General features: G+C 49.4%; 1 protein-coding gene across 2 annotated transcripts; it reads right to left on the bottom strand.

The window, feature by feature from the left end:
* Window positions 1-266: 266 nt before the first annotated feature.
* On the bottom strand, window positions 267-25,531 carry NDNF (neuron derived neurotrophic factor). Of its 2 annotated transcripts, none has more exons than XM_076337675.1 (4): window positions 25,501-25,531; window positions 4,397-4,585; window positions 3,259-3,383; window positions 267-2,328 (listed from the first exon to the last, which is right to left on the bottom strand). In XM_076337675.1, exons 1-4 carry the CDS (start codon window positions 25,518-25,520, stop codon window positions 935-937), a joined length of 1,728 nt encoding a protein of 575 aa, XP_076193790.1. In that variant the 5' UTR covers window positions 25,521-25,531; the 3' UTR covers window positions 267-934. The 2 variants fall into 2 exon arrangements, with proteins under 2 accessions (XP_076193790.1, XP_076193791.1); XM_076337676.1 differs by lacking the exon at window positions 25,501-25,531 and adding an exon at window positions 23,758-23,909.
* Between the last annotated feature and the right edge of the window lie 2,457 nt (window positions 25,532-27,988).

The raw sequence follows: 27,988 nt of genomic DNA, 5'->3' as shown, positions 1-27,988 counted from the left end.
GTGCTGTCCTGCTCCTTTAGTGCTTCTATCACTGTAGACCCAGAGTATGCCACAAATACCACTCCTTCAGTGGCCCGTGCTCCCTTGCAGATCTTAACTGACTCAGTAACAGCAGTAATTCTACTGGACTTCAGTCACCTTGCCCAAAAAGATGAAGAACAACAAAAGAGGCATGTCCTAGCTGAATTCAGTTCCAAGTTTCGGCATGCCTCTTCTGTCCCCAAGTCTGTTTGCCCCCTTAGAATATCAAGAAAAAAGAAACAATATATAATCTAATATTTTTAATTTTATGTACAGGAATATAACGTTATGGCAACTTTGTACATGAAATACATACAGTATTTAAACATGAAAATCAGCTAGGTAAGAATTTACATTAGCAATGAAACTGCTTCATGTGCAGCCCAGTTAATACTTAGTTTAGATCTGTATTTTATTGGGGAGATATTTTAATAGTTTACAATCATAGAAACATAAACATTTAAAACAAGACTCTATAAAATAATTTACAGAAACCCTACCATCTACACTGAGAGAAAGGGTGTATGTCTGTGAGTTTTGTGTGTGAATAACAAGGTGGACGAATGATGTATCTCGGCCTTTTAAGTATAAAATAATTTAGAAGCAGTTCATGCAATATGGAAGCAAAGGAGTGCCAGTTCCTTCGAGGTTTCCTGCTACCTTGGACATCTACTGAGCATCACATGTGGGTCACCGGACACATGATAATACCATTGCCAGATGCTACCAGAAAGCACCAGCCTCAGTTCCTCCAAACAATTACTTATGTAAACATAAATATACAAGTTGATATCTTTTCTACACAGTACAAATACAGGTCACAACTTCTCAGCTGTGCAAGTAGTCAATCTGTATACTGGGAAGTAGGATAATGTTCAGACTGAAGTTCCATGTATTTCTATGTACAGGGGCACTAACAGAACTTCCTCGTTTTCACCAATTTGCTCTGATATTTCACGGAGTGCCCGCCGTGCCCTATCACATAAACATCCAGCAGGTAGGACTTGCCAGGCTGCAGGCCTCTGATTGTCTCTGTGGTCACTGCTTTCTGGATGTTCTGGCTGTGGAAGTATTTACAGAGAACCTTGTCCGATTTCTTCCTTGTGTCTGGACCCAAGCACTGGTTCTGCTCTCTTTTCTTCTGCTCTTCGTTGTAACTGTCATCTACTTCCCTTTTGTAGATGCAGAATTTGTTTCTCTCCTGTGTGCCCAGCCACGCCACCGTGACCGAAGAACACGTGCGGAGTTTGTCAAAGGCTTTGATTCGCGTATCTTCAGGAAGAGAAGGAAACGACTGCTTGTTAGGCCTTGTTGTAGCCAGGATCTTCAGCATAGAAGCACCTTTTTTGCTTCCTTTCAGCCTAATGAGGTATTTAGCTTTTGCTTTTCCCCGAAGCTGGAACTGCCGCACACCCTCCACGTTTTGAGACAAGAGAAGTTTTCCATCTCTTCTAACTTGGATCTGAACAGCATCCAGGCATGAATGAACGGAGAAGGTGACTTTTTGGTGAGATGACACAGGAGCAAACCGTAGAAATTTGGCTCCCTTTCTCTTGATGAATACATCTGTAACTTTTCCGTCCTTCAGTTCGACTGTTTTCTGTTTAGCCTCCTCCTTCGTTCTGGCAAAGGTGCCAACGTATGCGGTGCTCATGTTAGTGTTGGTATTTACTGCAAACATGTCAAAGTAGTACTGCGTATCGGGCTTCAGGTCAGACACTGTGAAGATGTTCTTGTTCCTGATACAAACTTTATGCAGGTCAACTCTCGGCTTTGAAGATGTTTGGCGCCCAAACTTTGATGATGATTTTAGGAAACCACGTTCTTTACCAGAGTTGTTCTCTGAGGGGAAGCCAAAATGGGCAAAGTCAAATGGACTGAAATCCAGACCTGGTTTTGGAGCCATCATGAAGGCATCATCAGAACTGAGCTTGGCTTCAACAGCACAGAGGCTTTTGAAATTGTGTTCTTTATTGATGACTATGCAATACTGAATTGGCTGTTTCAGTAAGGAGGCGGTGGGACTTGGTTTCCACGCCAGCGTCACTGTTGTACGTCCCAGAGAAGTGACATCGATTCTGGGATCGTAAGGTAATTCGGGATAAGGTTGGTCCGACTCTGGAGTAGTGGTTGCATACACTTTAAAATGTGTATCTTTCTCTGTTGACAGCAGATCTAGTTGGTACAAACCAGATGGGGAACTAGAGGACACAAAGTACTCAACATCATTGCCTTTGTAAGAGAACAGCTCTGTGCCTTCCTCATTAGTAATCTGCTGTTTCTGTTGCTCAAGGGGTTCTGGTTCACCTAGATTACAAGCAAAGAAAAACATCTGTACAGACACAATCTGCGAATATGAGAAAATAAAACTCTAACAGACACTTCTACATAAAATACAAAAGCGAGATGAAAAAGGAGGGTTGTATCTTCTAAGGAAGATGTAGTCAATACTTCTGTCAAATCAGAGAGGGAAATTGGTTTGGCACTCAGGTTAAAACCAAATGCAATAGAAATTGCACCTGACCAGTATTAACGGAGTCTCGTGAATGGCAGCTAATACCTTCCACTAGACTACTTCAAGCACCGAACTTGGAGATGCCATACAGTTCCCCAGGAGGAACTGACTCGGCTGCCTGTTTCTGGACTTGGGCCCTTAGCTTTGGCCCTCTGAGTCACGCTAAAATTTTGTGCCTAAATACAGTGGGGGCCAAAGGTGTGCATACCATACAATGTGGTGTGTATGACATTTTAGCACTTGTGTGAGAGGCTCTGGAAGCCAAAGACCTTTTCTCTTTTGCGTAGCAGTTATATGGCTATTTCCAAATAAGGTCCATGTCTACAGACGAGTCCCCTCAAAAGGGGTGAGCTCAGCCCTGCTGCAATGCCAGCCCTGTCTCTCCAGTTCTTATCTCGTCTACACAGCTCACAGCAAAGCCCCCGTGAAACCGAGTTACTCTGGGCAAACACAGTCTGTTGTGGCACCATCCAGTGCGCTCTGTAACTATAACCTCAGCTTTTGCTTTGATTTTTTTACAGCCCTTTTCCTTGTCATGTTGCTACCTGCTGCCAGTTTCCTGCACAACGGCAGGACTGGGGCTGAAGATCCAAACAGCAGGAGATCATAAAGATGGGCCTGCTGCGAGACTCAGCGTCACACCGAGACTGGTTTGAGGAGCTTCGAATCCAGGAGAAAAGCAGGTCTCTGAGGCGCAAGGGAAGTCGTTGACGGTTTGTTACCTGAACCTTCTCCACTGGCTTCCTCTGGGAGCTCTTGCACACTCAGTTTCCACTCCAGAGGGGCATCGCATGGTGTCACTGTCACTGCTAAGGGAGTGTTGTCCTCTTCAACCACAAAGAAATACCTAGGGGAAGGTTAACAGACCCATACGTCAATAAATCCTGATGGCAGCCAACCGGCAGGGACTGACTTGACATGATCGAGGTTGATCTGGGTGGGGCAACAGAGACAAAAGCGTTGCTTACAGGCAAGTGTGTGCAGAGGGAATATGGAAAGGTCGGTGGGTGAGAGCTAAGGAGGTGAGGGGAGACCCCCCCACTAACACGGTGCTGCAGAGTTCACACTTTGCTTGTCAAGACATGGCAGAGGGGTTTCTGGCCTCCTGCGCTCCCCTCCATTAGCTTCACTTTTTACCCCTACACTAACTATATACAGTATAAATGGTCACAAAGGTATAAATGAGGGAAACGGGATCTTTCCTGGAATTTAGGGACATGCTGTTCAAAGCAGGACACATTTTATGCTATGTCCAGGTAAGGGCCCTAGCAGCACATATAGATACATACACATTCAGCTGTCCTCCTGCATCACGTCATTTATTGTAAAATGTTTCTTACCGATGAAGGCTGAAGGAGGCATATGATATGAGGAGGAAGGTGGCAATGCTGGTCTTCCCTGAACTCTTTAGAGCCTCAGGTTCTTCCCCAGTCTAACCTCTATTTTCTGACCCATAGGGTCAAGGTTGGGAAGTGGGGAGTTCAGATCAGACTGGCTTGTGCTGCTTCTTTAAAGCACAATATGAAATAATGAAGAGAAACAAGTGTGGTGGGATAAGCCTGTAGTTTCTAATTTCCTTCCCTCTCCCTTTGCCTCCAGACATGGTTAGTGGCCCCACTTCAGGGAACTTCTGCGGTCTGTGGAAGCTCTGGGCTTATCCCAGAAATCAAATAAATTGGACAGACCCTCAGCCGGGGAGGCCAGACTGGGATGGAAACTAGCATAGTTACTTACTTCACCAGACAGAACACTAGCATTTGTATTTTTCTGGTTTGGATCCAATTTTTATTTCAAAACACCCAGCAAATAAAGCTAGTATCTTCAAAGTACAACTTCCTCACCGGAGCCAGACAGAAATACCTTTTAGGGGTGTCTCGGAAGAGGTAGCTGCTAATTTCGGCTCCATCTGGGATGACTGTTGAGTCATGAAAAAATGCTTTGTCCCGGATCTGCATTTGGAAGAGCTCCTCATCTCTGGTAGGTAACTTCTGGGGCCTGGAGCTGAGCGGCAGCAGCAGCAGCAGCAGCGGGCAGCGCAGCAGGAGCATCCTACAGCAACGACAGGGAGTCCCACCTGAGGAGGGCTGCACCACACGCAGCAGGAGCTGCCGCCAGCTCGTTCCACACTGGTGGGCGAGACCGTGGCAAAGCACCGCTTTATTTGTGACCCACGCTCACTGACTCGGCTAGCTGCAAACTCGTGTGGCTCTTGTGGGCTGATTTACTGCTGAAACCCGAGCATACCTGTAACAACATCTCGTGCACTTTATGTTTTGCAGGCACCTTCACTGTACTGCCGTACAAGCACTAGGACTACATATTGTAAGGACTAAGCTCGCATCGTCACAGTGCTTGGATAAAGTATGTAAATAAGATTTTTCCATCTTGAACTGTAATTGAAAGCAAGCCCACGCACTGGTTGCAAATTGGTATCTCTCCCTCTCATTAACAAAGAGCAAAAGCCTTCCACATACTTTGGTAGAGCTACAGTTTGATGTTTTGCCATAGCAGAAATAATGCTCGCTGGACATGGGAGCTAGAGTAAGCACAGAGCAGATGGAAGGTACATCGACTTCACTTTCCTTAGGAGATTCTGGTTGGGCTTCCAACAATCCTTTGAAAAGTAAATATTTCCAGTGAAATTGTTCTTTATAAAAATAGTGAATTAGGAAAACGTGATATAAACCCACACATATTCAGAGCACATTGGTATTAGCATGCAATTCAGCAGGGCTTAATCCTCAAACCTGATGGGAATTGCAAAACATAAAAGCAGAGAATCCCTTACAAATTAGGCATAATATTTCATAATCTCAGCCTTTCATTATTATGTCTACAACTAGGTCAGTAATGACTACCCTAACATATACAGTGGGACAGGCTGGAAATCTCCTTTCAGTACAGTAGATGATCTCATATGTAATGGCTCTGGTATGGGGGGGTAGGTAGGGGGGAAACAAAGCCCCATTTCTGGTACGAGTATAGTGAGTTTAAACTGCTAAATGATAACATTTTTTAAAATTAGAAAAGAGAGGTTTAGGCCATTACCTAAACTGTGTTAGCCATTGGCTTTGGGGAGAAGCATGATAAAAAGCTGAGCTGGCAGCAACAGTTTTATCTTGTTACTTGGCTGAATGTGCAGTTGTGCACCGCTCCTTGTACTGCACTGTAAGTTAACTATGGCTTTGTAACAAACTCTTTCTTTTTACCTGTAAGATCAATTCTGCTGCTGAGATTGTTTTTTTTTCCCTCCACTATGTAAAAATAGCAAACATAAAGCTCCTCGAGAAGTGCCATGATGTAGTCTAAGCCATGAATAAAATTGCTCTTCCCCTACAAGCACTTCATGAAAATATAAACAGGCGCCGCTGAGGGAAGCCCGAGCAGCCTCCTCCTTCCCCCTCCCATGGCTTTACCTTCCAAAAACCCCAGAGGAGCCACTGGAGGCTGGTGCGGTCACAGTGCGGGACCCTCCTCCTCACCCCAGCCCACCCCCTCTGGCCCTTCGGGAGCTTTCAGCAAGACCCACTCTTCAGCGGCCCCAAAATCCCCACATGCCCCTTCCTGCTCTCCTCTTCACAGAGGCAAGCGGCCAGCAGCCTGCCAGCCTCTGCCCCTCTCGTCATCACCACGTCCCTGCCGAACCTCACTGTGGGCACTGGCATCCCGAACAAGGGAATTCGTCGCGGGCAGCATGGGGTCTTGTCCTCTTTTTCACCTCCGAGCTCCTGACAGAATCTTCCCAAATCCCCCCTCCCTGCTGCCTCTAGCTCCCCTTCCACCGTGCGCAGAGAGGAGGCTGCGGCATCTGCCTGTCCTGCAGTCCATCCTGCTCCCAGTATGGCTAAACACAGCCGTCCACATGTAGGACAGCAGGTCTCCTGACACCAGCAAGGCCCACGGAGGGCTGTTTTCGCCCACATGTTGCTTCCTCTGCCTCTAACAGCATTGCTATTTAATTGTTCCTTCCACCAACAGCGCAGGTCCCCCCCCGGCTCAAGCCCTCCCCTCCTCTCCGCTGTCCCTGGCCCTGTTACCTTTCTACTGCTTTCTCCCACTCGTGCTGTCCAGCTCGGTCTCTGTCCTTCATCTCTCTGTTTTCCCACTGAAACTGGTGATGCAAGAGGGAAGAGAAAATATCTAGCAAACCCCGAAGTAACAGTAAGCCACAAGTGACGCGTACTGAAAAATCCCTCTCCAGGATGCAATTTTATCTTCGCCTCCTTTTGCTCGTGCCTTCCCTCACGCCAAGGGCTGTTATGCCTTCCTCAGCTTCCTCTCTCCCCGGCCCCCTGCATATTCCTATATTTGCAGCCAGATCCTCCCCTTCCTGAGTGGAAACCCACGGGAAAGATGAAAGTGAATGCTTGAGGTTCACCTGGCAGAGTTTCTCCTGCGGTCATGTCCCAGGTGGGCACGGAGACCGTGGAGGAGCCCCATGCCCTCTGTGAGCAAGCGGCAAGCATGCCAGGGAGCCCTGCGGCGAGCTTGCCGGTCAATGGCCCCGCCGTCTTGTGGGGAAGCCCTGCCTGTGCCGAGGCTGCCAAAAGCTGTTTTGCAGTTGGAGAAGGCTGCGCCCTTATTTATTCGGCAATAACCTGGTGACAGCAACACACGGCCGCGGTTCCCCATTTGCAGGGCTTGTAACGCTTCATCTCTGGCGCTCACAGGTCTCAAATTATGCGCTTCGTTATTGTTTGGGATGTTTTAACAACAGGTTACTGCAGTGCTGTGCCCCACGGAAGGGAAAGGAGTGAAGAGCTTTACCTAAGACATGCAATTGCTACTTATAGTTAAATCCTGATTTAGCTTTCCCAGTGTTTGTCAAAATTTATCCCAACCAGGTCCTGACTCAGCTTTTGATGACAACAGACATATTTCCTCGAATTCAGACTGAAGTGTTGATACTTATCACCAAAGTTAATGACATTTGACCTTTTGGAGCAAAGATCGTAAGTCAAAATACTTGCTGACTTGAGTCACCAAAGTCAGCAGAAACCTCCTCTCACACAAAGCAGGATGAGTCTCGTGTGCTCTAACATGCTGTTTATTGATTTTTCAAGTATTATCATTGGCCAACAGGGAAGAAATTCTTTCCAACTTAATCACAACAGTTACAGCAGATTATTTGGTTAGGTAAGAAACTCTGACACTTTCTGCAGACAGCGTCCTCCACATGAACCCCTTGAAATTGCAATCTTGTATATTCCCATAGTCAGTTCCAGTGCAATGGAACCTCTATTAAAATAAACGATTTTTGATTATAGGACTACCCAGGCTAAGCTTCACTTCATAAACAATTTCACTAGCTAATTGACTTAAAAAACTCCTGTAGACAGCGTCTCTGTCCCCGTTAACAACTGCGGTGTAGCGACAAGGTACAGATTTGTCTCCGATTTCTTTATCTAATTGTAAAAGCATTTAGGCTTAAAAATAACTACAAAAGGCACATTAAGGTTAGTTCTGTGATCCCTGCCCAGCCTGGGCAGGCAGCACCGGCCCATCCCATACATGGAATAGCTTGCAAAGTTGTCAACTGTTACTGAAAAAGAAAAGTTTTATAATCTTTGTTCCTTTACAAGCAAATAGGATTTTGAGGGCTTTCATTTTCACATATCCAACCTCGGAGGCTTAAAATGGGCCCAATTTTCACGCACGACACTTCCAAAAGCGGGACACCTCAACAGCAAAGAGGCATCCAAAACTCACTCACAGTTTTTGGAAACCGTGCTGTCAGTGTTATACCACCCTTTCACACCAGTTAATAAACAGATTTTATTTTTTGCAGTGCACTCATTATAATTTGGCAGAGTTTTAAGCTAAATCCTCTATAGTTTACTCACGCAGAACATCAAGAGGAAAGCAAAAAAATCATTTATTCGTCCCGTGTTTCTTTCTGGGCAAGTTCACCGCTGGGCAATGACTTTGACAGAGTCCCTCAGAAAATGCACTTGCTAGATGTGAGCACGTGAATTCGTGCTCTCCCACCCAGCCCTCGGAAACTTCCAACAAACGATTTTCTTGTCTCTCGGTGTGCCCTGCTCCGAGCCGGTTTCATTTTTAGAAGCCAGGTACAAGCTGAGGCCTAAGCGCTACACTGTAAAGCCATACAAATTACGTGAAATATGTTGTGTGATTTTTTATTCTCCAGACTGTGCCACCTCCTAAATGCCTTTTATTCCCTTTTCTACAAGTTCGTCTTGTTTTCTTTTCTTTTAAACTCTGAGTCAATATTTTATTGATATATTCCTGCTGACTGGAGGGATTTGCCTGCTGTTTATCACTGAATTTAAGAGAGCGCCAAAATAAACAGTCCTAAGTGAAATAATAAGCACCGTTTTCCTTCTCCAGGATTGCAAAAGTGCCCTCTAATGGCCCATCTTTACCTCTCGCTTTTTCCCCAAACTCTCTCTAAACCGAGCCTTAAACCGGAGCGCGAAGGTAAACCTCCCGCCCCGTCCCCCTGGGCCAGGCTGCCGCTGGCTGCGGGGCCAGGAGCGGGGGCAGAGCGGCGGGTACGGGGCAAAGCTGGCACCCCTGGTCCCCAGGAGGTCACCCCCTGGCACAGGGGAAAGGGATCGCTGGCCAGCCCAGCCGTGCCAGGACACCGACCTTCCCGGCATTGCTTAGAGGAGAGGGAGAGCCCATGCAGCAACCACGAGCACGGCACGAAAGGAGAAGTAAAAACCCGCCGCAGCTTGGAGGGACCAGGATGGCACATGCAGACGCCAGCGGCTCTAGACCAGCAACAAGAGCAACACTGAAAAACGTCCTCGAGAAAATACGACTTGCTCGTACATTCTCTCATTTCCAAAAGAAAAGGGAAAAAAGTTTTCTTTTTTCTTCCTTTTCTCCCCCGCCCCCTTTCTCTTCCCCCCCTGCAGACTGACCCGCTTCGGGGAGCCAGGCTGCGAGCCGGGAGCATCCAGGGGGTCCCCATCTCCTCCCAGGTAGGGCTGCTCCCGTCCCGCCTGCCAGCTGGATGGGGCTGCCCAGTTTTGCCCGCTGGCCGCCGGGCCCGGGCAGGCTGAGCGGTGCCGGGGCAGCGGCAGTCGTGGCAGGTGGCCGGGTTTTCCTTTTATTTTAACCTGGAAGGCGGCGGTCCTGTCCCCAGGGGAGCAGCTCCCGGGCTGCACAAACACTCTGGCAGCAACAGCCACGCCTCGGAAGAGGTTTACTTAATGAACCTATATGTATTTATCTATATAGATCAACAGATGAAAAATGTGTGCTGTACATTTGGAGTGGGATATAAATTACTTTAAACACCTCAAAATTTACCACCTTGCCAGAGGTTTGGGTTTTTTTTTCCTTCAGAAAGTATAAATGAACAAAAGCGGCAGTCTGGCCAGTTTATAAATTTGAGCTATAAGCACATACATGAAAATTATCATTAAATTGGATCATAGATTTTATGATTATTACAATTCATTCCTATCTTTTTAATGATTTCCACTCGGGCAGCGAGCCTTACCTGACCTTTCCAAAATCCCACGTACACAAGCCCTTTTAAGACCTTTGCGTTAACAAACTTCATCTATACGAAAGGCCTGCAAATAGCTGGGTAAACTGCAATTATAAGCAGAAACGGAAAGGATAACGGCATTTGCAACTGGCTTAGGTTCCGAGTCGGGGGACAAATTAGCCGGAGCTGCGGCAGCACCTCGCGGGCTCTTCCCGCAGGCTGCGGGATCAGCGGGGTGGGCACACCCTCAACCGAAGCCAGAAATGGGCGGCCTCGGGGGCAGATAAAATCACCCCATTTTTGATTTTGCCGATCAAGCCTACGGTATTTTCTGTCTGCCCTAAGGAAGCCGTTTTTTTCCAGCAAAATACAGCCGTTGCGCAGGGTGTACCCCACAAGGGATCAGAGGCTCCCCGCTTACATCCCATCACAGAAATCCCACCCAGCAAGCCGAGAATCCATTTTGTTTGGCCGTTTGGGATCAAAGCAGTTGTGTACTCCTGTTCGGACTTCATTGTGCATTTTTTTCACGCACAGGCACGCGCGCTCACAGGAAGGCTCCATGTCACCGAATATACCTACGCTCCGTAAAAAGGGAGCAAGAGCATTAGATTCACCCCGTGCAATGCCAGTACTATTCACAAGTCATCTTCAAGTGCCTTCATCTATGGAAATCATTTGCTTTACTTCTCAACTGTCTGCAGGTCACAGAGACCTCTAAAGGATTTACAGTAATGAAACAAAACACACAAAAAGAAGATCTGGGTTTACCTGAAGCAAATGCATCTGGAATAAATAAACCCTAATGTTTAATTACAGAGAGTGGAAAGTGCATGGCTGTAATTTAGTGAGGATAATTTCAAGGCACTGCCTGCCACGGTGTTTTTGTTTTGCATTTCTTCTCTTTTTATTGTATGAATGGTTAACTCTTTTTCCTCCTTACGCCCTATTTTTAAACTCTGGTGTGTTGGGGGGGTTTTTTGGTTGTTTACTTTACCCATGCTGCATCTCATAAGTCGTCTGTAGATTTATTGACGTGATTTAAGTCCAGCTTCGGAAATAAAAGGGCACTGTGTGACTTCTTTGACTTATTATAGGAATGCCGCAAGTAAAGAGGCTGTGAGCTTTTCCATTATACACTTCATTTCCAGAGATATATAACACAAATATGTGCACCTCAGCATACAGGGTTATCACCTCAGCATCAGAGGAGTTTAAAAGCGCCTACCAATTTCGATTGTAATACAATCAGTTATTTTTAATGTGCACACAAGGAAAAATAATGCCTTTGAAATTTTAAGTATTTACTGGGAGCTGCTCGGTTTGTTTGTTTAGGGGGAGACCAGAGGGGAAAAGCGAAGGCCTGCCATTTAATACTTGCTATTCCCTAAAGGATCTGGAAAATGTTTGGTATGCTTTCCATTTGTTTGTTTGTTGTGTTGTTCTTGTTTTTTTTTTAAAAAAGCAGCGCTCTTGAAAACTTGTTGCCTGGTCCTGCCTCCTGCCTGGGGAAAAGCACGGGCCACGCAGGGCTGCGGGAACCTCGCCAGGAGCTCGGCCAGCGCAGCCCCAGCCAGCCCCTCCGCCGGAGACGTGCACCAGCCCAAAGCCTTTCCCTGAGGAACAGGGGGGGGGGGGCCGAGAAACGCAGCCCCGACAGGGACGCGGGGGTGTATCGCTGTTGCCGTGGATTTTAAACAGAAATATTTTTGTGCAGCACCGCAGCCGGCTTGACATGGCAGCTCCCGTTGGCAGGACCAGCTGGAACTGGGAGGGCGGGAGCATTTACGGACCTGTAATCCGTGGATTAAAGCTCCCTAAGTACGCACGGACACGATGGACTATAATGGTGCCTTTGAAGCATTTAAGGTCCACCGTGTCAATAATCTGTGGATTAACCGGCCGCCTCTTGCAATTCCAATTCAACCCGCGATCTTCCTCTGCTGGGAGTTTTAGCAAAGCAAATCACAGTAGCGTGGGGAGAAAATCCAGCTATGTAAAAACAAGAAGGTATGAAGAAATAAGGGTACGTCTCCACCAAATCTTAATGAACCACAGTGGCAACAAACTACAACTTAGGGGAGAGGTTAACTCCGAAGGGGTAAGATTGTAAAATGTGGAGCTGTCTCAAATTAGACATGTTGAAAAGCAAACATACTCAAGGAGATATGGTATCAAAAATCAAATTTTACATGGACTATTTTGTTTCTAAACTGAGCCTTATTTGTTTTTCCACTTTTAGTGGAAACAGATTCAACTCTGATTACATCGAAATCGCCATCCTGGAGCTGGTGGTAGCTGGATGCTTCAAAAACCAGCTGAGCCAGGAGGTGCCATTTGGGACACTTGAGGAAATGCCTCGTAGTTTTTCTTTTTTTAATCAGAGACCACATACCAGCGCTTCTCTCCTTCACCGCCATCTCGACCCATGCGACTCAGCGGTGAGTCTCAAAACCAAACAAACAGCGGGTCCCCAGCGACCTCTGTTAGAATGCTCAGTTGTTCTCTCATACCTCTCCTTGCGAGGGGATGGCAGCGGCACGGGAAGAAGCGATGTGCTGGAGCGCTGGGTGGCAGCCAGCTGGCGGCTCGCCCCCCGCCCCGTGCCGAGCTCCGCTTCCCTTGGCCGCTCCGGCAGGGGCTGGCCTGTGTCCTTACCGTCGTACTTGCTCATCCTCCCAAGCCGGTACAAAATCCCCAGGCGGCTGGACGTCGCTCAGGGAGAGGGCAAGCGCCACGGGACGGGTGACTGGTACCAGCTCTTCCAGAGGAAAACCTCATGTCAGGCGCCCAACTCAGAGAAGGGGAATTTCTTCCATGGTCTCAGCAGGGTTTGAGCCCCAGTAGGAGAAATAAGATAAGGCAGAGAAATCTTAGTTTGCGTAACTCCGGGCCATTTAAGATAACCAACCCTGCATGCTACGCAGCTTTACCACAAATCTTTCATCGCAAGATCTGGAGGTGTTTTATAACAGAGAGTAATTATTATCCCCTTGTTACAAGCAATAAAAGTGGGGCAGTGACTTTCCTTGTTCAAGGAAATCCCAATATAATCCCTTCCTTTAATCATAAAACAATAGCTACTTTCCTCGGCCAAGTCATTCTGCCTTCAGCACAGCTCTCTGAGCGTATGTTACTGTCTCTCCGTAATGAATTTCAGCAAGGGGATTGGCGGGGAGAAACACATACGAACAATTACAAATTACAACCAACACAAGCACGTTGGTATTTGGTACGGAGTTTCCCACTGTTTCTCTGGAATACTTCTGAATGACATTATGAGCAAGAGCCCTTGCCAAAACCCATGAGGGAGAGGGATGACTGAAGTGTCAGGGTATGATAAAGGGCAGGAGCAGAACCGGGGTCCGTGCATCCTGCCGTCGCATCCTCAAACCGCGGGGGCTTGCGGCTGGAGGTCAGAAAGACCTTTGGAAAGCGCTAAAACATAAAACCAAAGTCATTAACTGCATTAACTACCGAAGGAGTTAAAGTTGCTCATGCCGTTCCTAGCTGCCATTCCTGGCAGCTGCCCGTGGCCAACAAGGTGTTTGTTAAAGGGGAGAAAATAAGGGGCTCGCGCAGGGCAGGGAGAGGCGGGAGAGGCAGTGACAGGCAAAGAAGGGCTGCGGGTCACCGGCGCGACTTGCAGGGCAGGAGCAGGGGGAAGCCGAGCCTCCGGCGGCTCCAGCAACAACCGGAGCGCTCGCGTTTTGTGGAGAGCTGTGCCGTGAGCACACTGGAATTGCTTATGCGCTTCTTCCCTTCTACTTTTTGGTGGATGATTAAAAAAGGGAAAATTGCTGACTACTTTGAAACCCTTTTAAGTGCACAGAGGCCGATTCCCTCAGCTTCCATCGGACACGCGGTTTTCTTCAGCGTCAGGAACACCACCACACGTACATAGGATTACAAACCACAGCCAGCCCAAGTACATTAGCATTCACGCCCACTTCCCTACCTCTACACGCACGGTTTTCCTGCAACGGCTACTCAGAGATTCTCATTTGCAATTTTACCGTATCTTCCTTTCTACTGCCTAGGGTTTCTCAGAGCTTCCAGGCTAACCGGTAACGACCAGTAATGCCTGCAATAGCACGGACAGTAACAGCAGCAGCTCTCCAGAAAGCCCTCTGGCAGCTGGAAGAGCGAAGCCGGACAGCAGCTCCAGTAACAACCCCTCTTACGGTGCTCGTGCCCAAGAGGCGATTCTCCGACCCCCGGGGAGGCGACTGCATCCCTGCGCTGCCGCCAGGACGGTGTCCTGCAGTGGTCTGCAGGGGCGGTGGATATCTCGGAGCAAAGACACAGCAACGGGAACTCAAATAGAAACTGTAGCAGGCGTCTGGCACCAAATGCAACTGTAAGGTTGGATTCTAGGTTTTTCCAATCCAGGAACACTTGTAGTTAACTAGATGTGGGACAAGGAGAAAATACAGTTTATATGAACAGGGGGAAAAAAGTTATCTGTATTTTATTCTGTTCTTTCCTATATGTTTTCAATCTTATCCCTGTGTTGCTTTTGGTTACACCTGAATCATGTAATCCAGATCCCCAGCTGACTTCAAAGAAACTATGACTTTTTCTACCGAATCGAGAGTCTAGCCCATATTACTTGTGACCACAGTAATACATGTTATGCTGATAGGGGAACCCCCAAAATTTCCAATTCCTTAATTATCATCAGAATCCAAATTTTTCTGACTGAACTTACTGTCCAAAATTGGATTCAGTTTTAATATTATCTGCCTTCAGCTTTAAAGGCATGCAAAGGAAATCTTAGGCCCTAGAAGTCCTTAATGAACCCTTAAGGTGCTCTCTCATAATGATTTGTTACGTATCACGGTAATTCACAGATGCTGTGTCTCATTTTCCCTAGTTGGAAAAGGGTTGCTGAAATATGTAAACATTTGTCAAGTGTTTGAAAATGGAAAGTATCAAATGTAGTGCGAAAGATATTGATATTTACATATTTCTACCAGCGTGCTCAGCATTAGAGCTGGCAGACCTCAGCCACAGTTACAGCAGCAAAGACTTTCCAAGACCCAGCGTGGATATCATCCCCCAGGCGGATCCCCACCGTCCCTAGAAAGCTGCACACACAATTTCTTAGCCACACCGTTAGCTGTGGTGACTTCCTCAGAGGCTGCGGTGGCTGAGAGCACAGGGTGGCCCATCGCAAGTGAACCACGTCACAGGGAGGACTCGCCACTTCTCCTGTGTGTCATTCAGAAGATTACCTCTTTCCCATGCTCGCTTCTATACGCTACGTGGGTAGGGACGAGAAAAAGCAGGAATGCTCACGCTGGCTAAATTTTGCCTACCAGCATTTATTTCCTTAGCATCCTGCTTTAAAAAAGACACAGATTCCTAGAGAGGGCAACTCAGTAAATTGGTGAAAATTGTTAGCGAAGGACGTTAGCTGCTCCGAATTTCTCGACGCAGCTACCTGCGGTGCCTGACACTTCCCACCGCCTCCAGAGAAAATCCGAACTTCTGCTTCCCCCAACGGCCCGACCTCTGCACGGAGAGCTAGGGGAGATTCATCCTGCCCAGACCCGCGCGTGGAGGCTCCGGCCCCCATTTCCTAATCCTCCCACTAGTCACTGGGACAAATTGCATCAGCGAGCGCGCCCGATGTTCATGAGGGAGCGGGGACCCTCGCAGGAGGAGAGCGCCCGTATGGTGCGGGCTGGCTCCCAAGGTTACCCAAGGCTGTTGCAGCTGCTGAGAAGCAGAGGAAAGATTCGGGACAAGCGTGGCCAGGCGCTGGAGGAGCTACGGACCCACGCAGCCCGCATGCCTGCCCTGAGCCGCTCAGCGGGCGCTGCGGGGCACCGCTCACCCAGCATCACTGAACATCTCCAGGGCTAAGGAGCCATGCGATGGAGAAAGGATTCGCTTCCAAAGGGCAAAACGGTACGTGCCCAGAGAGACGGTGAAGCACGGCCACGGAGATTGCTGCCAGAGGTGGGCCTACGGTCAGAGCTGACACACGCATCTGTCTGAAGAGGTTACAAGACACCGCGAGTGCAACCACAGCTCGCCAGCCACCAGCCCATCATACCAACGCAGGGTAGGAGCGTGTTTGGGAGCTGCCAGTCTTCGGGGTGGCTTTCTAACACTTTTTGGGTTTCCCAAGCGGTGGACTTCTGCATGACCAAGCTGTGAAATGACGTTTCCCGAGTGTGAAACGATGGGCGCTCTGAAGGGACGTGCCGCAAGAGTTTCAAACCTGCCAGGGTCAAATGCAGAGCTGTGATAAGGGATCTCAAAAATCAGCTTATCAAAAGGGTCCGTTTCAGCTCCACTCTACTGCTGGGCCAGTGTTTATTTGTCCAGGCTGGCAGGCAAAAGGTTAGTCCTTTAGTTACTGCGAACAAAAGCGGAGGGAACACATACGGGCGGATAGGTCAGACTGTCATGGGTGAGTGAACATCCAAACAACCCCAAAACCTTCAGGCCTTCTTATGGTAACCATACATCCTCGGTTGACAGCAGGGAAAAGAAGGGAAAAGAAGGGAAAAGAAGGGAAAAGAAGGGAAAAGAAGGGAAAAGAAGGGAAAAGAAGGGAAAAGAAGGGAAAAGAAGGGAAAAGAAGGGAAAAGAAGGGAAAAGAAGGGAATTTCTGCATTCAGAGATGGCTGACAGGCGTGCCAAGGGCATTTCCTTTCCCAAAGGGGGAAGACATGGTGAGAGCTGTGGCGTGGGACCCAGCGCTGCCTTCTGGGGGTGTCCCTTCGCTAGCAACTGGAAATGGCTGCGAGATCCTTGGATGAAAGTTACTGCTAAAGGACAAAGTGTCATTTCAACATCACCGTTAATATTGCATTGCAAAAGCCAAAAAGCTGTAAATTCAAAAAAAGTATCTGTTCTTTGGTCCCTCAAGGCATTTCAGCAGGCCCAAGAGGTTTGGGCTGGAGCCAGGCGGGGGGCTCTGCCCGCGGGGACGATGCCTCCGGGTCCCGCTTGGCTCCCCACATGCACATTTCGCCGAGGGCCACGAGTCGGGGTCCGCACAGTCCCCGGCTGAACAAAACCACGCCGAGCCCGCAGTGCCGAGTGGGGACGGCCATGAACCCAGTGAGCAAACGGTTGAGCCAGAAGCGTGTTTTGGCCTGCTGGAAGTACGTCTCGCTGACGTGTATGAATTTTGCATTTTCTAGTGAAAGCCCTAATTGCCTGGATTTTCTTATAAACTCTTTGCAACTGCTTTTTCTTAAACGAGTGGGAATTGGAACGCGCTCTGTAAGTTAACATGGCGTATTTCTTTCCCTGAGCCTGCTGCCCTGCTATCACACGCTTGCAAGAGATGTCTTATACGCTCGCTTTGAAATACCTGCTTAATTCAAATGTTAATTTAAGTTAGACTTGTTCACGTGACGTGAAAGGGTCTTAAAACCTACTTATTTTTCCTGCTATGAATTTTTTTCAACTATTGTACTGTAACAGGATTATAAAAGTTTTAATTGACTGACATTAAATCTTCCCTGCAAAATTGTAACTTTAATACCCCCTAGGACTATTAGCTTTTTATTTATTATTTCTCATTACTGAAAGATCAGTTTGAGAGAGCCCCTGGGGTCTTCCCCAAATAAGGATAAGTTCCTATTAGTCCTACAAATCATACTCAAGTAAGTAATTCTTACCCAGGAGAAAAAGCCCACGGGGAATTAAATGCAGATTTAGCAGCCAAAAGAAGAGAAAGAATGGGAAGTAGAAACCCTTAACGCTGCTCACTGATGTTTTCCTTCGCATCCAGAGACCAGCTGGCAGCTCCGAGACACTTGGCTTTCCCGCACCATCATCATCCCGATCTGTAAACTGCTTAATTTGCATCAGGTTTCTGGATTTCAAAATGCTGAGACACATTTAGACAGTTTGACTATAAACAAATTGGCGGTAAATTTGCTGCACCTAAACAAAGTAGCGAGAGAGAGAGAGCGCGCACGCACTCATGTCTTCACGATATTCTGGTTGCTTTGTAAAAACCACCTACCCTGTTTAATAACCCCTGCAGACGTGTGCGAAGAACCTGCGATGCCGTCGTGCCTCCCGCCTCCCCACCAGCCTTTGCAGCAGGAGCGGCGGCTGGTCTAGCGCCGCTTTATTTTGGTACTGAGCAAGTTAAAAGTGCGAAAGATGAAAAGCAGCATTTTTCCTCACACCCTAATAAAGTCTCAACCCCTTTAAAGTTACTTTTCCTTAAATAAAAAATTTTAAAAAAGAAAGAAATACGCTCAATTAGGCGAACAATGCTTTTCCCCTGTAAATCACAGGGGAAGTGTCGGCCTCGGTGGTGTGTCACGTTGTGAGCGTGTGAGGGTCACGCTGGAGGGGCACTCATATCCGGACCCGCGGAGGGGGGAATGAAGTAGGAAAGATAAATTATTGCCCTTTGTTTTTCAGATTTCCAGGTGCTCGCAGTAAGTACCCACTGCTTCTTATCTCAGCTGTCACGCAAGCCACAAACATCTCTCCAACTACCGAATTTAATCACCCTAAAACCAGAGCGGTCCCGATTCGGGCCAAAACCCGAACAACCCCGCGTGCTCTTGAGCAATCTGTGAGAAATGCTGAAAATGCTGCGGTTACCTGAGCGCTCACCCCTGCCCGGGTGGAAGGACACAGCTCGCCGAAAGATGCTCGGCGCAGGATTCGCCTGCATCCCTCTGTAACTCGGGTATATTTTCGTTTATCGAAGCAGTCATGGACTGGGGGCTGGGTTCTCAGACCGCTCGTGTTGCTGATTACTCAAACGGCATTTAAAACCCATCCTGTAAAACGTCCCCCAGAAGATCACACAACTGAAGTTACGGTGTCAGCTATCTCGCACATGAACTGAAAAAGACGACGCTTTGCCTGCTTCTGACGTGTCCCGCGCGACCGACGTGCTCCCCGGGGTGCAATCAAAGCCATCCACGCAGCCACGAGATTTTCGGCTGGTTCCTGTTACAGCTCTGTGTTAACATTTATCTTTCTCCCGTTCAGTGGGTGTCCTTGCATACCGCAAAGAAGAAAATTAATTCTGAAAGAACACACTTCTTTTTTAATATTTACTCTCTCTGTCCCTCTGAATTTATTTCCAGCTTTAAGCACATTCTCCTGGAGTTATGATTTATTACCCTGACCTATTTCCCGATCTAAGGGCAAATACTTCCTCTCCTAATGACATCTTGTGAAAGTTTTCAAACATAACATCTCCTCAGCCTTCAAAGCTCCTTCCATCCATCCATAGGCATTAGCTTATTTGAGTCGTTTTCTCAGGCAGAAGCTATCCCTGTTTGATCTCACGAAGATTTTTGTTGTAGACGCAGCGTATTCTCAGTCACGATGTAAAACAAAGCGTGGGGAACGCAGCTTCTGTAGCCTGCCTTTTCTCCAAGGCAATGCTCCCTCACTGCACCGCTCGTTATTTAACAGAGCTCAAGCGGTACTTGCGTCCCTTCTCACTGGTCTTACCTAAGATACTCTCTTTCCTTTAATACAGTTCTGATTTATTCTCCTTTCTCTCCTGCCTGCACAGTCAGCGACACCAAAATACAGAGCTCAACAGCACCCGGTATCACACCGGGTTCTCCGTAAGCAAGGTAAACATTACTCTTATGGGCTGTCTGTACACTCTCATGCAAGCCTTATATTCCAAACACGTATTTCTTGATACATAATTAGCCAAGGCTATCATCCCCGACGCTGGCCATTCCCGCCAGGACGTGCACCCTTTTGTAAGGGCTTGCAAGCTTGTTTTCTTCCGTGAAGGAGGAGGCCCTTCACTCCTTCAGTCAGGTCTCCCCTTCTCCTCCGCGTTTTGTAATCAAACAGAAAAAGAAAGCAAAACCTCCCCCGTTATTTTAACTCTCACGAGTGGTTGAGCTGGTAGCCCAGAGCAGCTATATAGTCTTCCACGTTAATAACATCAGCCCCTTCGAATGCACTGAACGAGAAACGTGCAGTTTTCATTAGACTGCCCTTAATGCAGAAAACGTGCACGTTCGGCAAGGTCAAATGGAAACCCGCCATCTCTGGTGTGTCCATCGGTACAAATTAGTAAATCTGCCTCCTGTGAAAGCAAGCTGGGGACTGAAAAGATAAATACCCACTTCGTAAAACAAAATAAAACCAGCTCTAGAAAGATGCAAGACCCCGAAGGAGGACTGAAATAGCCCCTTGAAAATAGCGAAGTAACGGGCTTACAGTTTTATTATTCATATAAAGTTTAGTGACTTCAAAATGAATGCGAAGCCAAACAAGACTTGTTATCCCACTAAAATCTGTGCTGTAACCGAAGCCAGTACCCAGATGTTCTGTGGTAAAATCCGCCCCTTCGCTGCATAAAAGCACCACATACCCTGACGTACAGTCCTGGCTTGCCTTTATCCAAACCTACTTAGATTCTGGGTTATTTTTCTAGCAATCTTTTAAACTGCCATGGGAAGCATAAAAGGTGGTCTCCTACAAAACCGTTTGGTACCAGCTTGAAATGTAACCATTTGCAGAAATAAATCAGGATTTCTTTTTAATAAACTGTTTATTACCAGCCTTTCAGAACATAAATTGTAGAAGAAAAAGCAGGGTCTGAGTTTAATAAACATCTCATCTTTTTATATATATTAAGGCAGAAGACCCTGGCACGCTTCAGAGCGAAACGTCCAGTGAACAGGCTCCATCCAGCCCTACCGAAGCCGCGGGACGGGGAGCGGAAGGCCACCGCGCGGCTGGAGGCTCGAAACCACGTTGCGCAGCCAAGGTGAGCCCCGGCTCCCCCGGCACCATTAACCCACCCATCACTAGCTTCAGCTCTCAGGGCACTTCCCAGGAAAGGGTTTATCCCTTCGTTGTCAGGGGACTTCTAAGGTGGACAAACCTTCTAAGGAGGACAAAGCGGACTTGAAGACGCCGTTTCTGCCCCTACACGCAGTTTTGGCGTACGAGCCGGGACGTTTCGGGGCAGCCCGGCCTCTCGCCGAGCCGGCCGGGAGCAGCGTGGCGCCGACGGAGGCCCAGGGCTCCAATGAGCGGGTTGTGGTGCAAGCAGAGCCACGGCACCGACCCTGCCCGCACCGCCACGTCCCCAGCCCAGCTCGCAGGAGGAGGAGAGGCGCGCTGGAAAAACCACGGCAGATGGGCCGGAGCTGCGTGCCGGGAGCTTTAAACGTCGGATGAACGCCGAGTATGTGGTGAAGGCATTTGAGCCGAACAGGGAAGGCAGCACAGGCGTTACGTGATTTTGAACAGCTTGCTTGACAGTTTGCACCATATTGTATTTATAAACATTGGGGAAACCTAAATGCTTTTCCTTGGTGTTTCCGAAGTAGTCATCCACAACAAAACAGGCGCGCAGGGCGATCCTGCGCAGCTCTGCCTCACCTCCGTGACAACCTTCTTCACGTTAAAAAAAGGGGGCCCGTATTAATCTCTGTGGGATCAGCATCCTACACGGCGTTCAAATTCCCTCTCAAACTGTGCGTCTGAACACCAAACCCCGAACTCCCCCAGGGGGGCTGGGGCGTGAGGTAACCCGCCAGCCGATGACGCCAGCAGCACGTCACACGTGTGCCACCGCCTGCCAGGTGTGGCTCGCGCCAGGGAACAGCCGGCTCCTCTCGCAGGCGCCGCGGAGCACGGCGTGTCCCCGGGCGGGCGCAGGACACGGGCGTCGTGTCGCCTCGCTGGCAGGGCTGCGGTGACACGCTGCAGTGCCCACCCTCCAGAGCAGAAAAATCAAGGGGTTTTCTGTCCGGGGCCACGCAGAAACAGGGACAGCGTGATGCACCCGCAGTCCTCATCACAGAAATGTGACAAGGCTGAAGGGATTTTTCAGACGTATTATAAAGCTCTTTCAAATTGAGGGGCTCGTTATCTGCTGACACAGAAAGTCCACAAGGAACAGGTATCGTTCGCCTCACAACAGGATGAAACACAGGCACGGGACCCCAAATACATCCATACAGTACCCACATGTGATGCACTACTGCGCACTTCTGCTTCATCACATCTTTAATGGTCGAACCAGAACATAAAAATCTCTCTGTTTTAGTCCTCTCCTCCTTCAAATATTAACAAGTTTTAAATTCTAGACATTACTCTAAGTACTCACAGAGACTTTTAGCGGTACCAGAAAGCTGACCTCGGCAGCTCTCCTCTTGCAGGTATGCGTTTTGTTACAAGGTAGGAGAGCGGGGCCGGGAGGATGAGGCATTCCTGACAAGAAGCAATCCGAAATGCCATTCCTAAAATAGCTAAGAATCAGCGATTTTCGAAGTAGTCTGAACAGAATCACAAAGTTTTCCTCCCTGCTCCCTTACAGCACAGCTAAGGGTGCTGACGATGTCTAACACCCAAGCGCTATTTTTACAGAAACCAGGTTATGGCCAAGCCAGCAGTGCCTTGCCAGGGTCACCAGCGTATAAATCACTCGCCGCCAACTGCCCAGGGAGGAATTCACCCTCAAATCGTTCTCGTCTCTTCCAGTTTTAAACAGATACAACTCCACCGGCTCGACCAAGCACGAAATCGGTGCACCTAGGCTGGAAGCCCATCGTAAGACGGTGTTGGATGGGGCTGCCAATGCAGGCTGTCTGTAGGATGCTCCGATGGAGACACGGTGCCACGCTTGTGTCACTGAACGTCGCCTGGTATCTGCTCGCAAACAGCCAGCCGGGCCAGGGAGATCTGCGTATTTACGCTGGGGACCTTGCCTCCCCTCTGAGCTCGCCTCCTGCAGCTCAGTCAAGCCACAAGAACAGCGATACTGTTTAAGCGTTTTAATTAAAGATTGTAACTAGATGCTAACCAGATCCTTCGGTGGGGAGGGAAAGTCCAAGGGACGCTACAAGCTTCACAACCCGCTCTCTGAAACCAGCCTTCCAGAGGCTGCCTCGCTCACGTAGGTGCCCACCGGGATGATTTCCAGAGCAGCCCCGGGCAGCACGGCACGGACAAGATCACGCTCATCCCTGGCACCAAGCTAACCGCTCCGAGGAATCGGGGCATGTTACCGCTCAAGTGTTAAATACATCCAGAACAAAAACGTTCAGAGAATCACTGCTTTTCAAAAATCTGTGCTAACCTTTAACTGTGAAGGTTTAAATACATAAAAGTTATATCTGCAAGTGATTAAGCAACGCTTTGTAGCCATTGTCTCTGCGCCGTGGATATAAAAACACGACCCAAGCTGCACGTAGCAAATCTCAGCACCTACATCCCGCCGTTGAGTTTTCCGTCTGCTTTTTTTGGTAGCCACTTCTCCCCCCCCCCCCCCCCCCCCCCGAAAACAAAGTAGGATGCTAGCGAAGACGCAGCCGTTGCCTGCCTGGCACACACCCGCTCAGCGGCAGCGCCCGGGCGCCGGAGGACGAGCCGGGGCTCCCGGCGGCAGCCCAGGCTGCGGGGCACCGGCCGCCGCGGGCTGAAAGCAGGGCGAAAACGGGGAGGAAAAAACGAACCTCAAAGGGGAAGGGGGGATCCGAGAGGGCGCCGAGGTCCTACCGGCAGCATCCCGGCAAAAGCCGCGGCGGAGCGGTGCCGGGACGAGGGGCTCGGCGCTGCAGCCGGAGGGACCGCGCCGGGGTGGCCGCTCGGCGCGGCGCGTCCCCCGCCCGGCTTTGGCCGAGGGGGTCCCGCAGCCGGGGGGGGGGGAGGGGGGGGCATCGCGCCCCCCGCCCGCCCCCGCCGCCCCGGAATCGGGGGGGGGGAGGAGGGGGGGAAGGTGGTGCTGCGCGGGCGGCCCCGCTCCCCCGCCCCGGTGCCGGTGGCTTACCTTGCGGCGTCCGGTCCCGTCCCGTCCCGTCCCGTCCTGTCCCTCCCGCGGGGGGAGGCTTTTTTTTTTTTTTAGGGATGAGGGTGTTTACCTAACCCCCCGCTCCGGCGGGGACGGGCTGCAACGGGGACTGTGTCACGCACGTCCCTTCGCGCTTTATAGCCCCTTCCCCTCCCCACCCCTCCCCGCGGGGGAAAAGGGAAAAAAAAAAAAAGACAAAAAAAAAGGGAGGAAAAACAATAAAAACCGGGGAAAAGGAGCCGGGAGACCCCGGGGCACCCGCCGCCGCCCGGGGCGAGGGCACGGCCCCGACTTCGCCTCCCGGGAGGAACGGCGGGGCGGCTGCGCGCCGGCAAAAGTTTGCAGGAGCGGCGCGGAAGGGGCGCGGAGCGGCGGCGCCCGGCGCGTCTCGCTGCTGCCGCCGGGGCGGGCGGCCAGGGGTGCCCCGCGGGCGCGGCCGCCCCGCCCCGCCACCGCGCCGCTCCGCGGAGGGGCGGGCCCGCGGGGGAGCCCCGGTCCCGCGGCCCCCGGAGGTTGGGGGGGTGGGGGAGCGGGGGGTGTCGGGGCCGCCCCCGGCAGAGCCGCGCAGGGCCCGCGGGGGGCAGCGCCGCGCCGCCCGGCTTTGTGCCGCGCTCGCCTCCGCTGCTGCGCTGCGAGAAGCTACTCAACATCCATCTTGGAAGTGTTATCCTGCCCGAAAGTCGGGACGGGGTGATGCCGGGGGGGGGGTGTACGCGGTGGGAGAAAGAGGGGGGGCAGCGCTCCCGCGTCTCTTTTTCGCGCAGCCCCTGCTTGAAGGGGTTGGGGTTCGCGGGGATGCTGCGGAACATCCCAACGGCGATGGACGCGGGAGGGAGGGCTGGAGAGATGGCCAAGGATGCGTGAGAAATGGGATTTATTAAACCCGCCCGCAATTTAGCAAATGGGTCTCGCAGCTGCATATGCAACCTCTCACCCTCTCCCTCGTTACGTTTTATCGGAGGCAGCGTTCAGGTTCGGGGAGCGAGGGACGTTTTTCTTACTATTACCTGGGAGCTGCAAACAGAAAAGCGGAACGTATCCTTTGCCATTTCAAAACAACCCCCTCTCTCTTTTTGTTTCTTTTTTGGCACATCAGTCATAAAAACGTCAAGTGCTACATAAGCGTTAGACGAGTTATTAGCACTAGCAGCCGATGGGTAATTTCCCTGAAGGTAATCATTCCTTCCCTACTACTTCAATAGATTTGGGGAGCAAAAATAAAATAAAACCTCCTTTTTTTGCAAGACTGCTGAGCTGATCTGACAGCGAAGCCTCAGTGGAGGGCTGCAAATTGTCATACTCTGTAGGGCGACGATCAGCTTCACTCTCTGAAGACACAAACCCCAGAAGAGCTCCTGTCTTCGGGGACACGTAGCTGGTCCAGACCTCTGCTAATTGCCATTAGTCACTGCCACTTACCTCCCACTCTGCCAACTCTCAGAGTAGCCGGGTCGCTCACTGCAAGCCAGAGAGCACTCTGCCCAAGGGTCTGCTCAAAAATACAAGTTCACCGAAAGAAACCCTGGATTAAGAAGAAGAGCCCCATGGGAGCCCCCATCCAGTTATCCCTCTGTTTTTACATATTTACGACCCTATTTTTACGTATTTCACAACTACATTTATCGTTTTCAAATAGGTTCAAGGGTAGGAGTTTGGGGAAGGGAGGAAAGACACAGAAGTTTAGAATTAATTTATGTATGTTTAAGGAGAACCTAAAAATACCTGGTATTCGCAGGCTGCATCCCGACTTCTTCCTTTCTAGAGGATCGTTTGCCTCCAACTGCAACGCCTCAATAAAAAAAAAAAAACCTCAGTAAACTACACGTGCTCCTCTTCTGCTGCAGAAGACGCAGAGATTCAATCATCCAAAAATGGGAGAGTCTGACTAAGTAAGAAAGCCAAAATTAGTAAAGAAAACCCGGTGCAATCTCACTAGTTTTTCCCCAAGCCTTTGGAGCGTGCGGGAGCCAGCAGAGAGGGATGCGCGCAGGTGAAGGCAGGCAGCTACCTTCGGGTACGATTCATGGCACAACAGTATTCTGTAGAGCCTGCAAAAATGGCTGGCTCCGGTTTGAGGTCATTAGAGGTAAAATATTGCTACCCAGCCAAAGAGCTCTTGAGACTGTGCGCTTCACACGCAGGCAAACCGATTATTTTTAACCCGAGGACAGTTTTAGTGCTATTGTTCTTAGAGGGTATTACTGTTTGTGATTTCAGGGGAAGCAAGATGACATCCCTGGGATATTATTTACTGAATTATGTGAATACCGACTCCTCTGCGTATAGATAACTCTTTATTTGGATGCTTGCAGTTCCACCCCTATCGCGACTGTAAATCTCTATCGTGATTTAAAGCGTAGCACAGAGCGACTCCCAGCCAGAGGAACGGTTAAAATCCTTTCAGAACAAGATTCGCCGTTCTCAAAATTTACAAGGTACAAAAATATTAAGCACAGGTATGGCAGGCGGATTTGGGATTTACATGCTGAAAGTTAGGTGAATGCCTGGGAGGTCCTCGGGCAGCCAGTTAAATGGCAACCAAACGACGAAAGCCCAAAATACGCAAAATTCTTGTGGGTAGGTGATTCCCTTTAAATCCATTTAACTGTCCCAGGTACTATCCCAGCGCCTAGGAAATCGGTATTGAAATGCTACCCCCTGAATCCAGAGATGATTCATGTTTGTACAGTCTTCACCGGAGCAGGTCCCAGGCACGGCAGCGTACAACACCCAGGGCGAGAAGTCTTTGACTGTAAAATGCCGTTCCTTATGCCGATGCGGCAAAACTGAGAAACTGAAGGGGAAGAAGATCGGCAAACCTCTAAATGACTTGGCTTTGGGCACTCGTCTTCTCCTTCCACCCTCTCAAAGGCTTCCAGGGAACTGAGTTTTACCAGCAAAAATGGGCGCAAGGGTGAATTTCAAGAGCTGCACGCTAAACACTGATGAGAACCAAATTATTCATTCGCATGCAGTCGCGATCTTTGCCTGTAGCTGTGGATCGTTTACTCGGGGGCTGAAACTCTTTTGACTTAAGTGAGCAAATAAATATCCAAAATTTGGAACATCTGTAATTGGTTCACAAAGGCGACTGTAAACTGTCTGGGCAACAATTGCGCTCTTCACGGTTTCACCACGCTGGGAGACCCTATTAGAGCGGATGGATAGGTGCTACCAGAAAACAAGATGCATGTTATGTATTATGGAGAAAAAGAGGAGGAAATGTTTAATAAGCTCTCCAGTGAATAAATCTGAATAATAAATCTTTCCAAAACAAAAATGGAAATGGGCAATTGGATATTCTAGGAGGAGAGAAAGAGGGATAATTCATCATATAAATAATTCATTGCGAATTTTAGCACCCAGTGCTGCTGTGCATTTGGTATGGAGGACAGATGACACTGTGTGTGCTTGCGTGTGTGTGTTTAATTGCGTGTATATATAATTTTTTTCACCCAGTTATGTGGTTCTCATTGTGACGCAGATCTGAAGATCTGTTATCAGCAATCCATCGATTAACATTTGTTGCTAGGGAGAGGGTATCATTATTTATTAACCTCAGAAACTGAGATGCGAAACCGGACTTAACAATCAATTATGCCTCATAGGCCATGATGGGTTTTAGTTATGCAGCATCACACAGTGCTCACTCTCTCAGAAGAGGAACGGGCTGGGCAGCAGGGGCCTCGAGAGGCATCTAGGAAGTGTCTGGCTCGGTAGCTGCCGCTGCCTTCCCCAGCAGAGCAAGACACGAATGCCCAGGTGGAGTCCGAGCAGCGACAGCGTGCAGGTAAGCAATAAAACCGAAATCCTTTGCTGTAAGCATAGAGACGATGCTCCTACTTTCAGTAGAAACGCTGATGTTGCTTGCCGGGTTTTGCTTGCCTGAGGCTGAGCCACAGGTTTCATTTGAGCAAGAGGTCGAGTTTTTCTTCTGCCTGTTAGGCAGCAAGCGGGTGCTGCTTGAAGCAGAGTGACCTGTGCGTGAGAGGCGACGGCCTTTCAGGGCTGGGCAAAGAACGAGCCTGTGAGAACGTCTTCCCCTGGTGCACTGCTGCTTCACCAAGCGCAGCCCGGGCGGGCAGGCAGGCAAGGAGCAGCATGCCCGGCACACTTCCACCGAAAACCTGGAGCTACTGCGACCTGCGGCAGGGCAGCGTGAGTATCCTGCAAGAGCTCTGCCGGCTCCCTTCTCGCCTCAATTACGGTT

Source organism: Aptenodytes patagonicus, chromosome 4 (genome assembly GCF_965638725.1).
Source record: "Aptenodytes patagonicus chromosome 4, bAptPat1.pri.cur, whole genome shotgun sequence".
NCBI lineage: Eukaryota > Metazoa > Chordata > Aves > Sphenisciformes > Spheniscidae > Aptenodytes > Aptenodytes patagonicus.
This window is presented reverse-complemented; position numbering and strand designations above follow the sequence as displayed.

Excerpts from the sequence above, each read along its gene's own strand:
- NDNF (XM_076337675.1), bottom strand. The coding sequence starts at position 25,520 with ATGCAGCCTGCGAATACCAG. Across the intron at positions 3,384-4,396 it reads TTCCGAGACACCCCTAAAAG|GTATTTCTTTGTGGTTGAAG; the intron begins GTATTTCTGTCT and ends ACCTTCCCCTAG. Across the intron at positions 2,329-3,258 it reads AGCCAGTGGAGAAGGTTCAG|GTGAACCAGAACCCCTTGAG; the intron begins GTAACAAACCGT and ends CTTGTAATCTAG.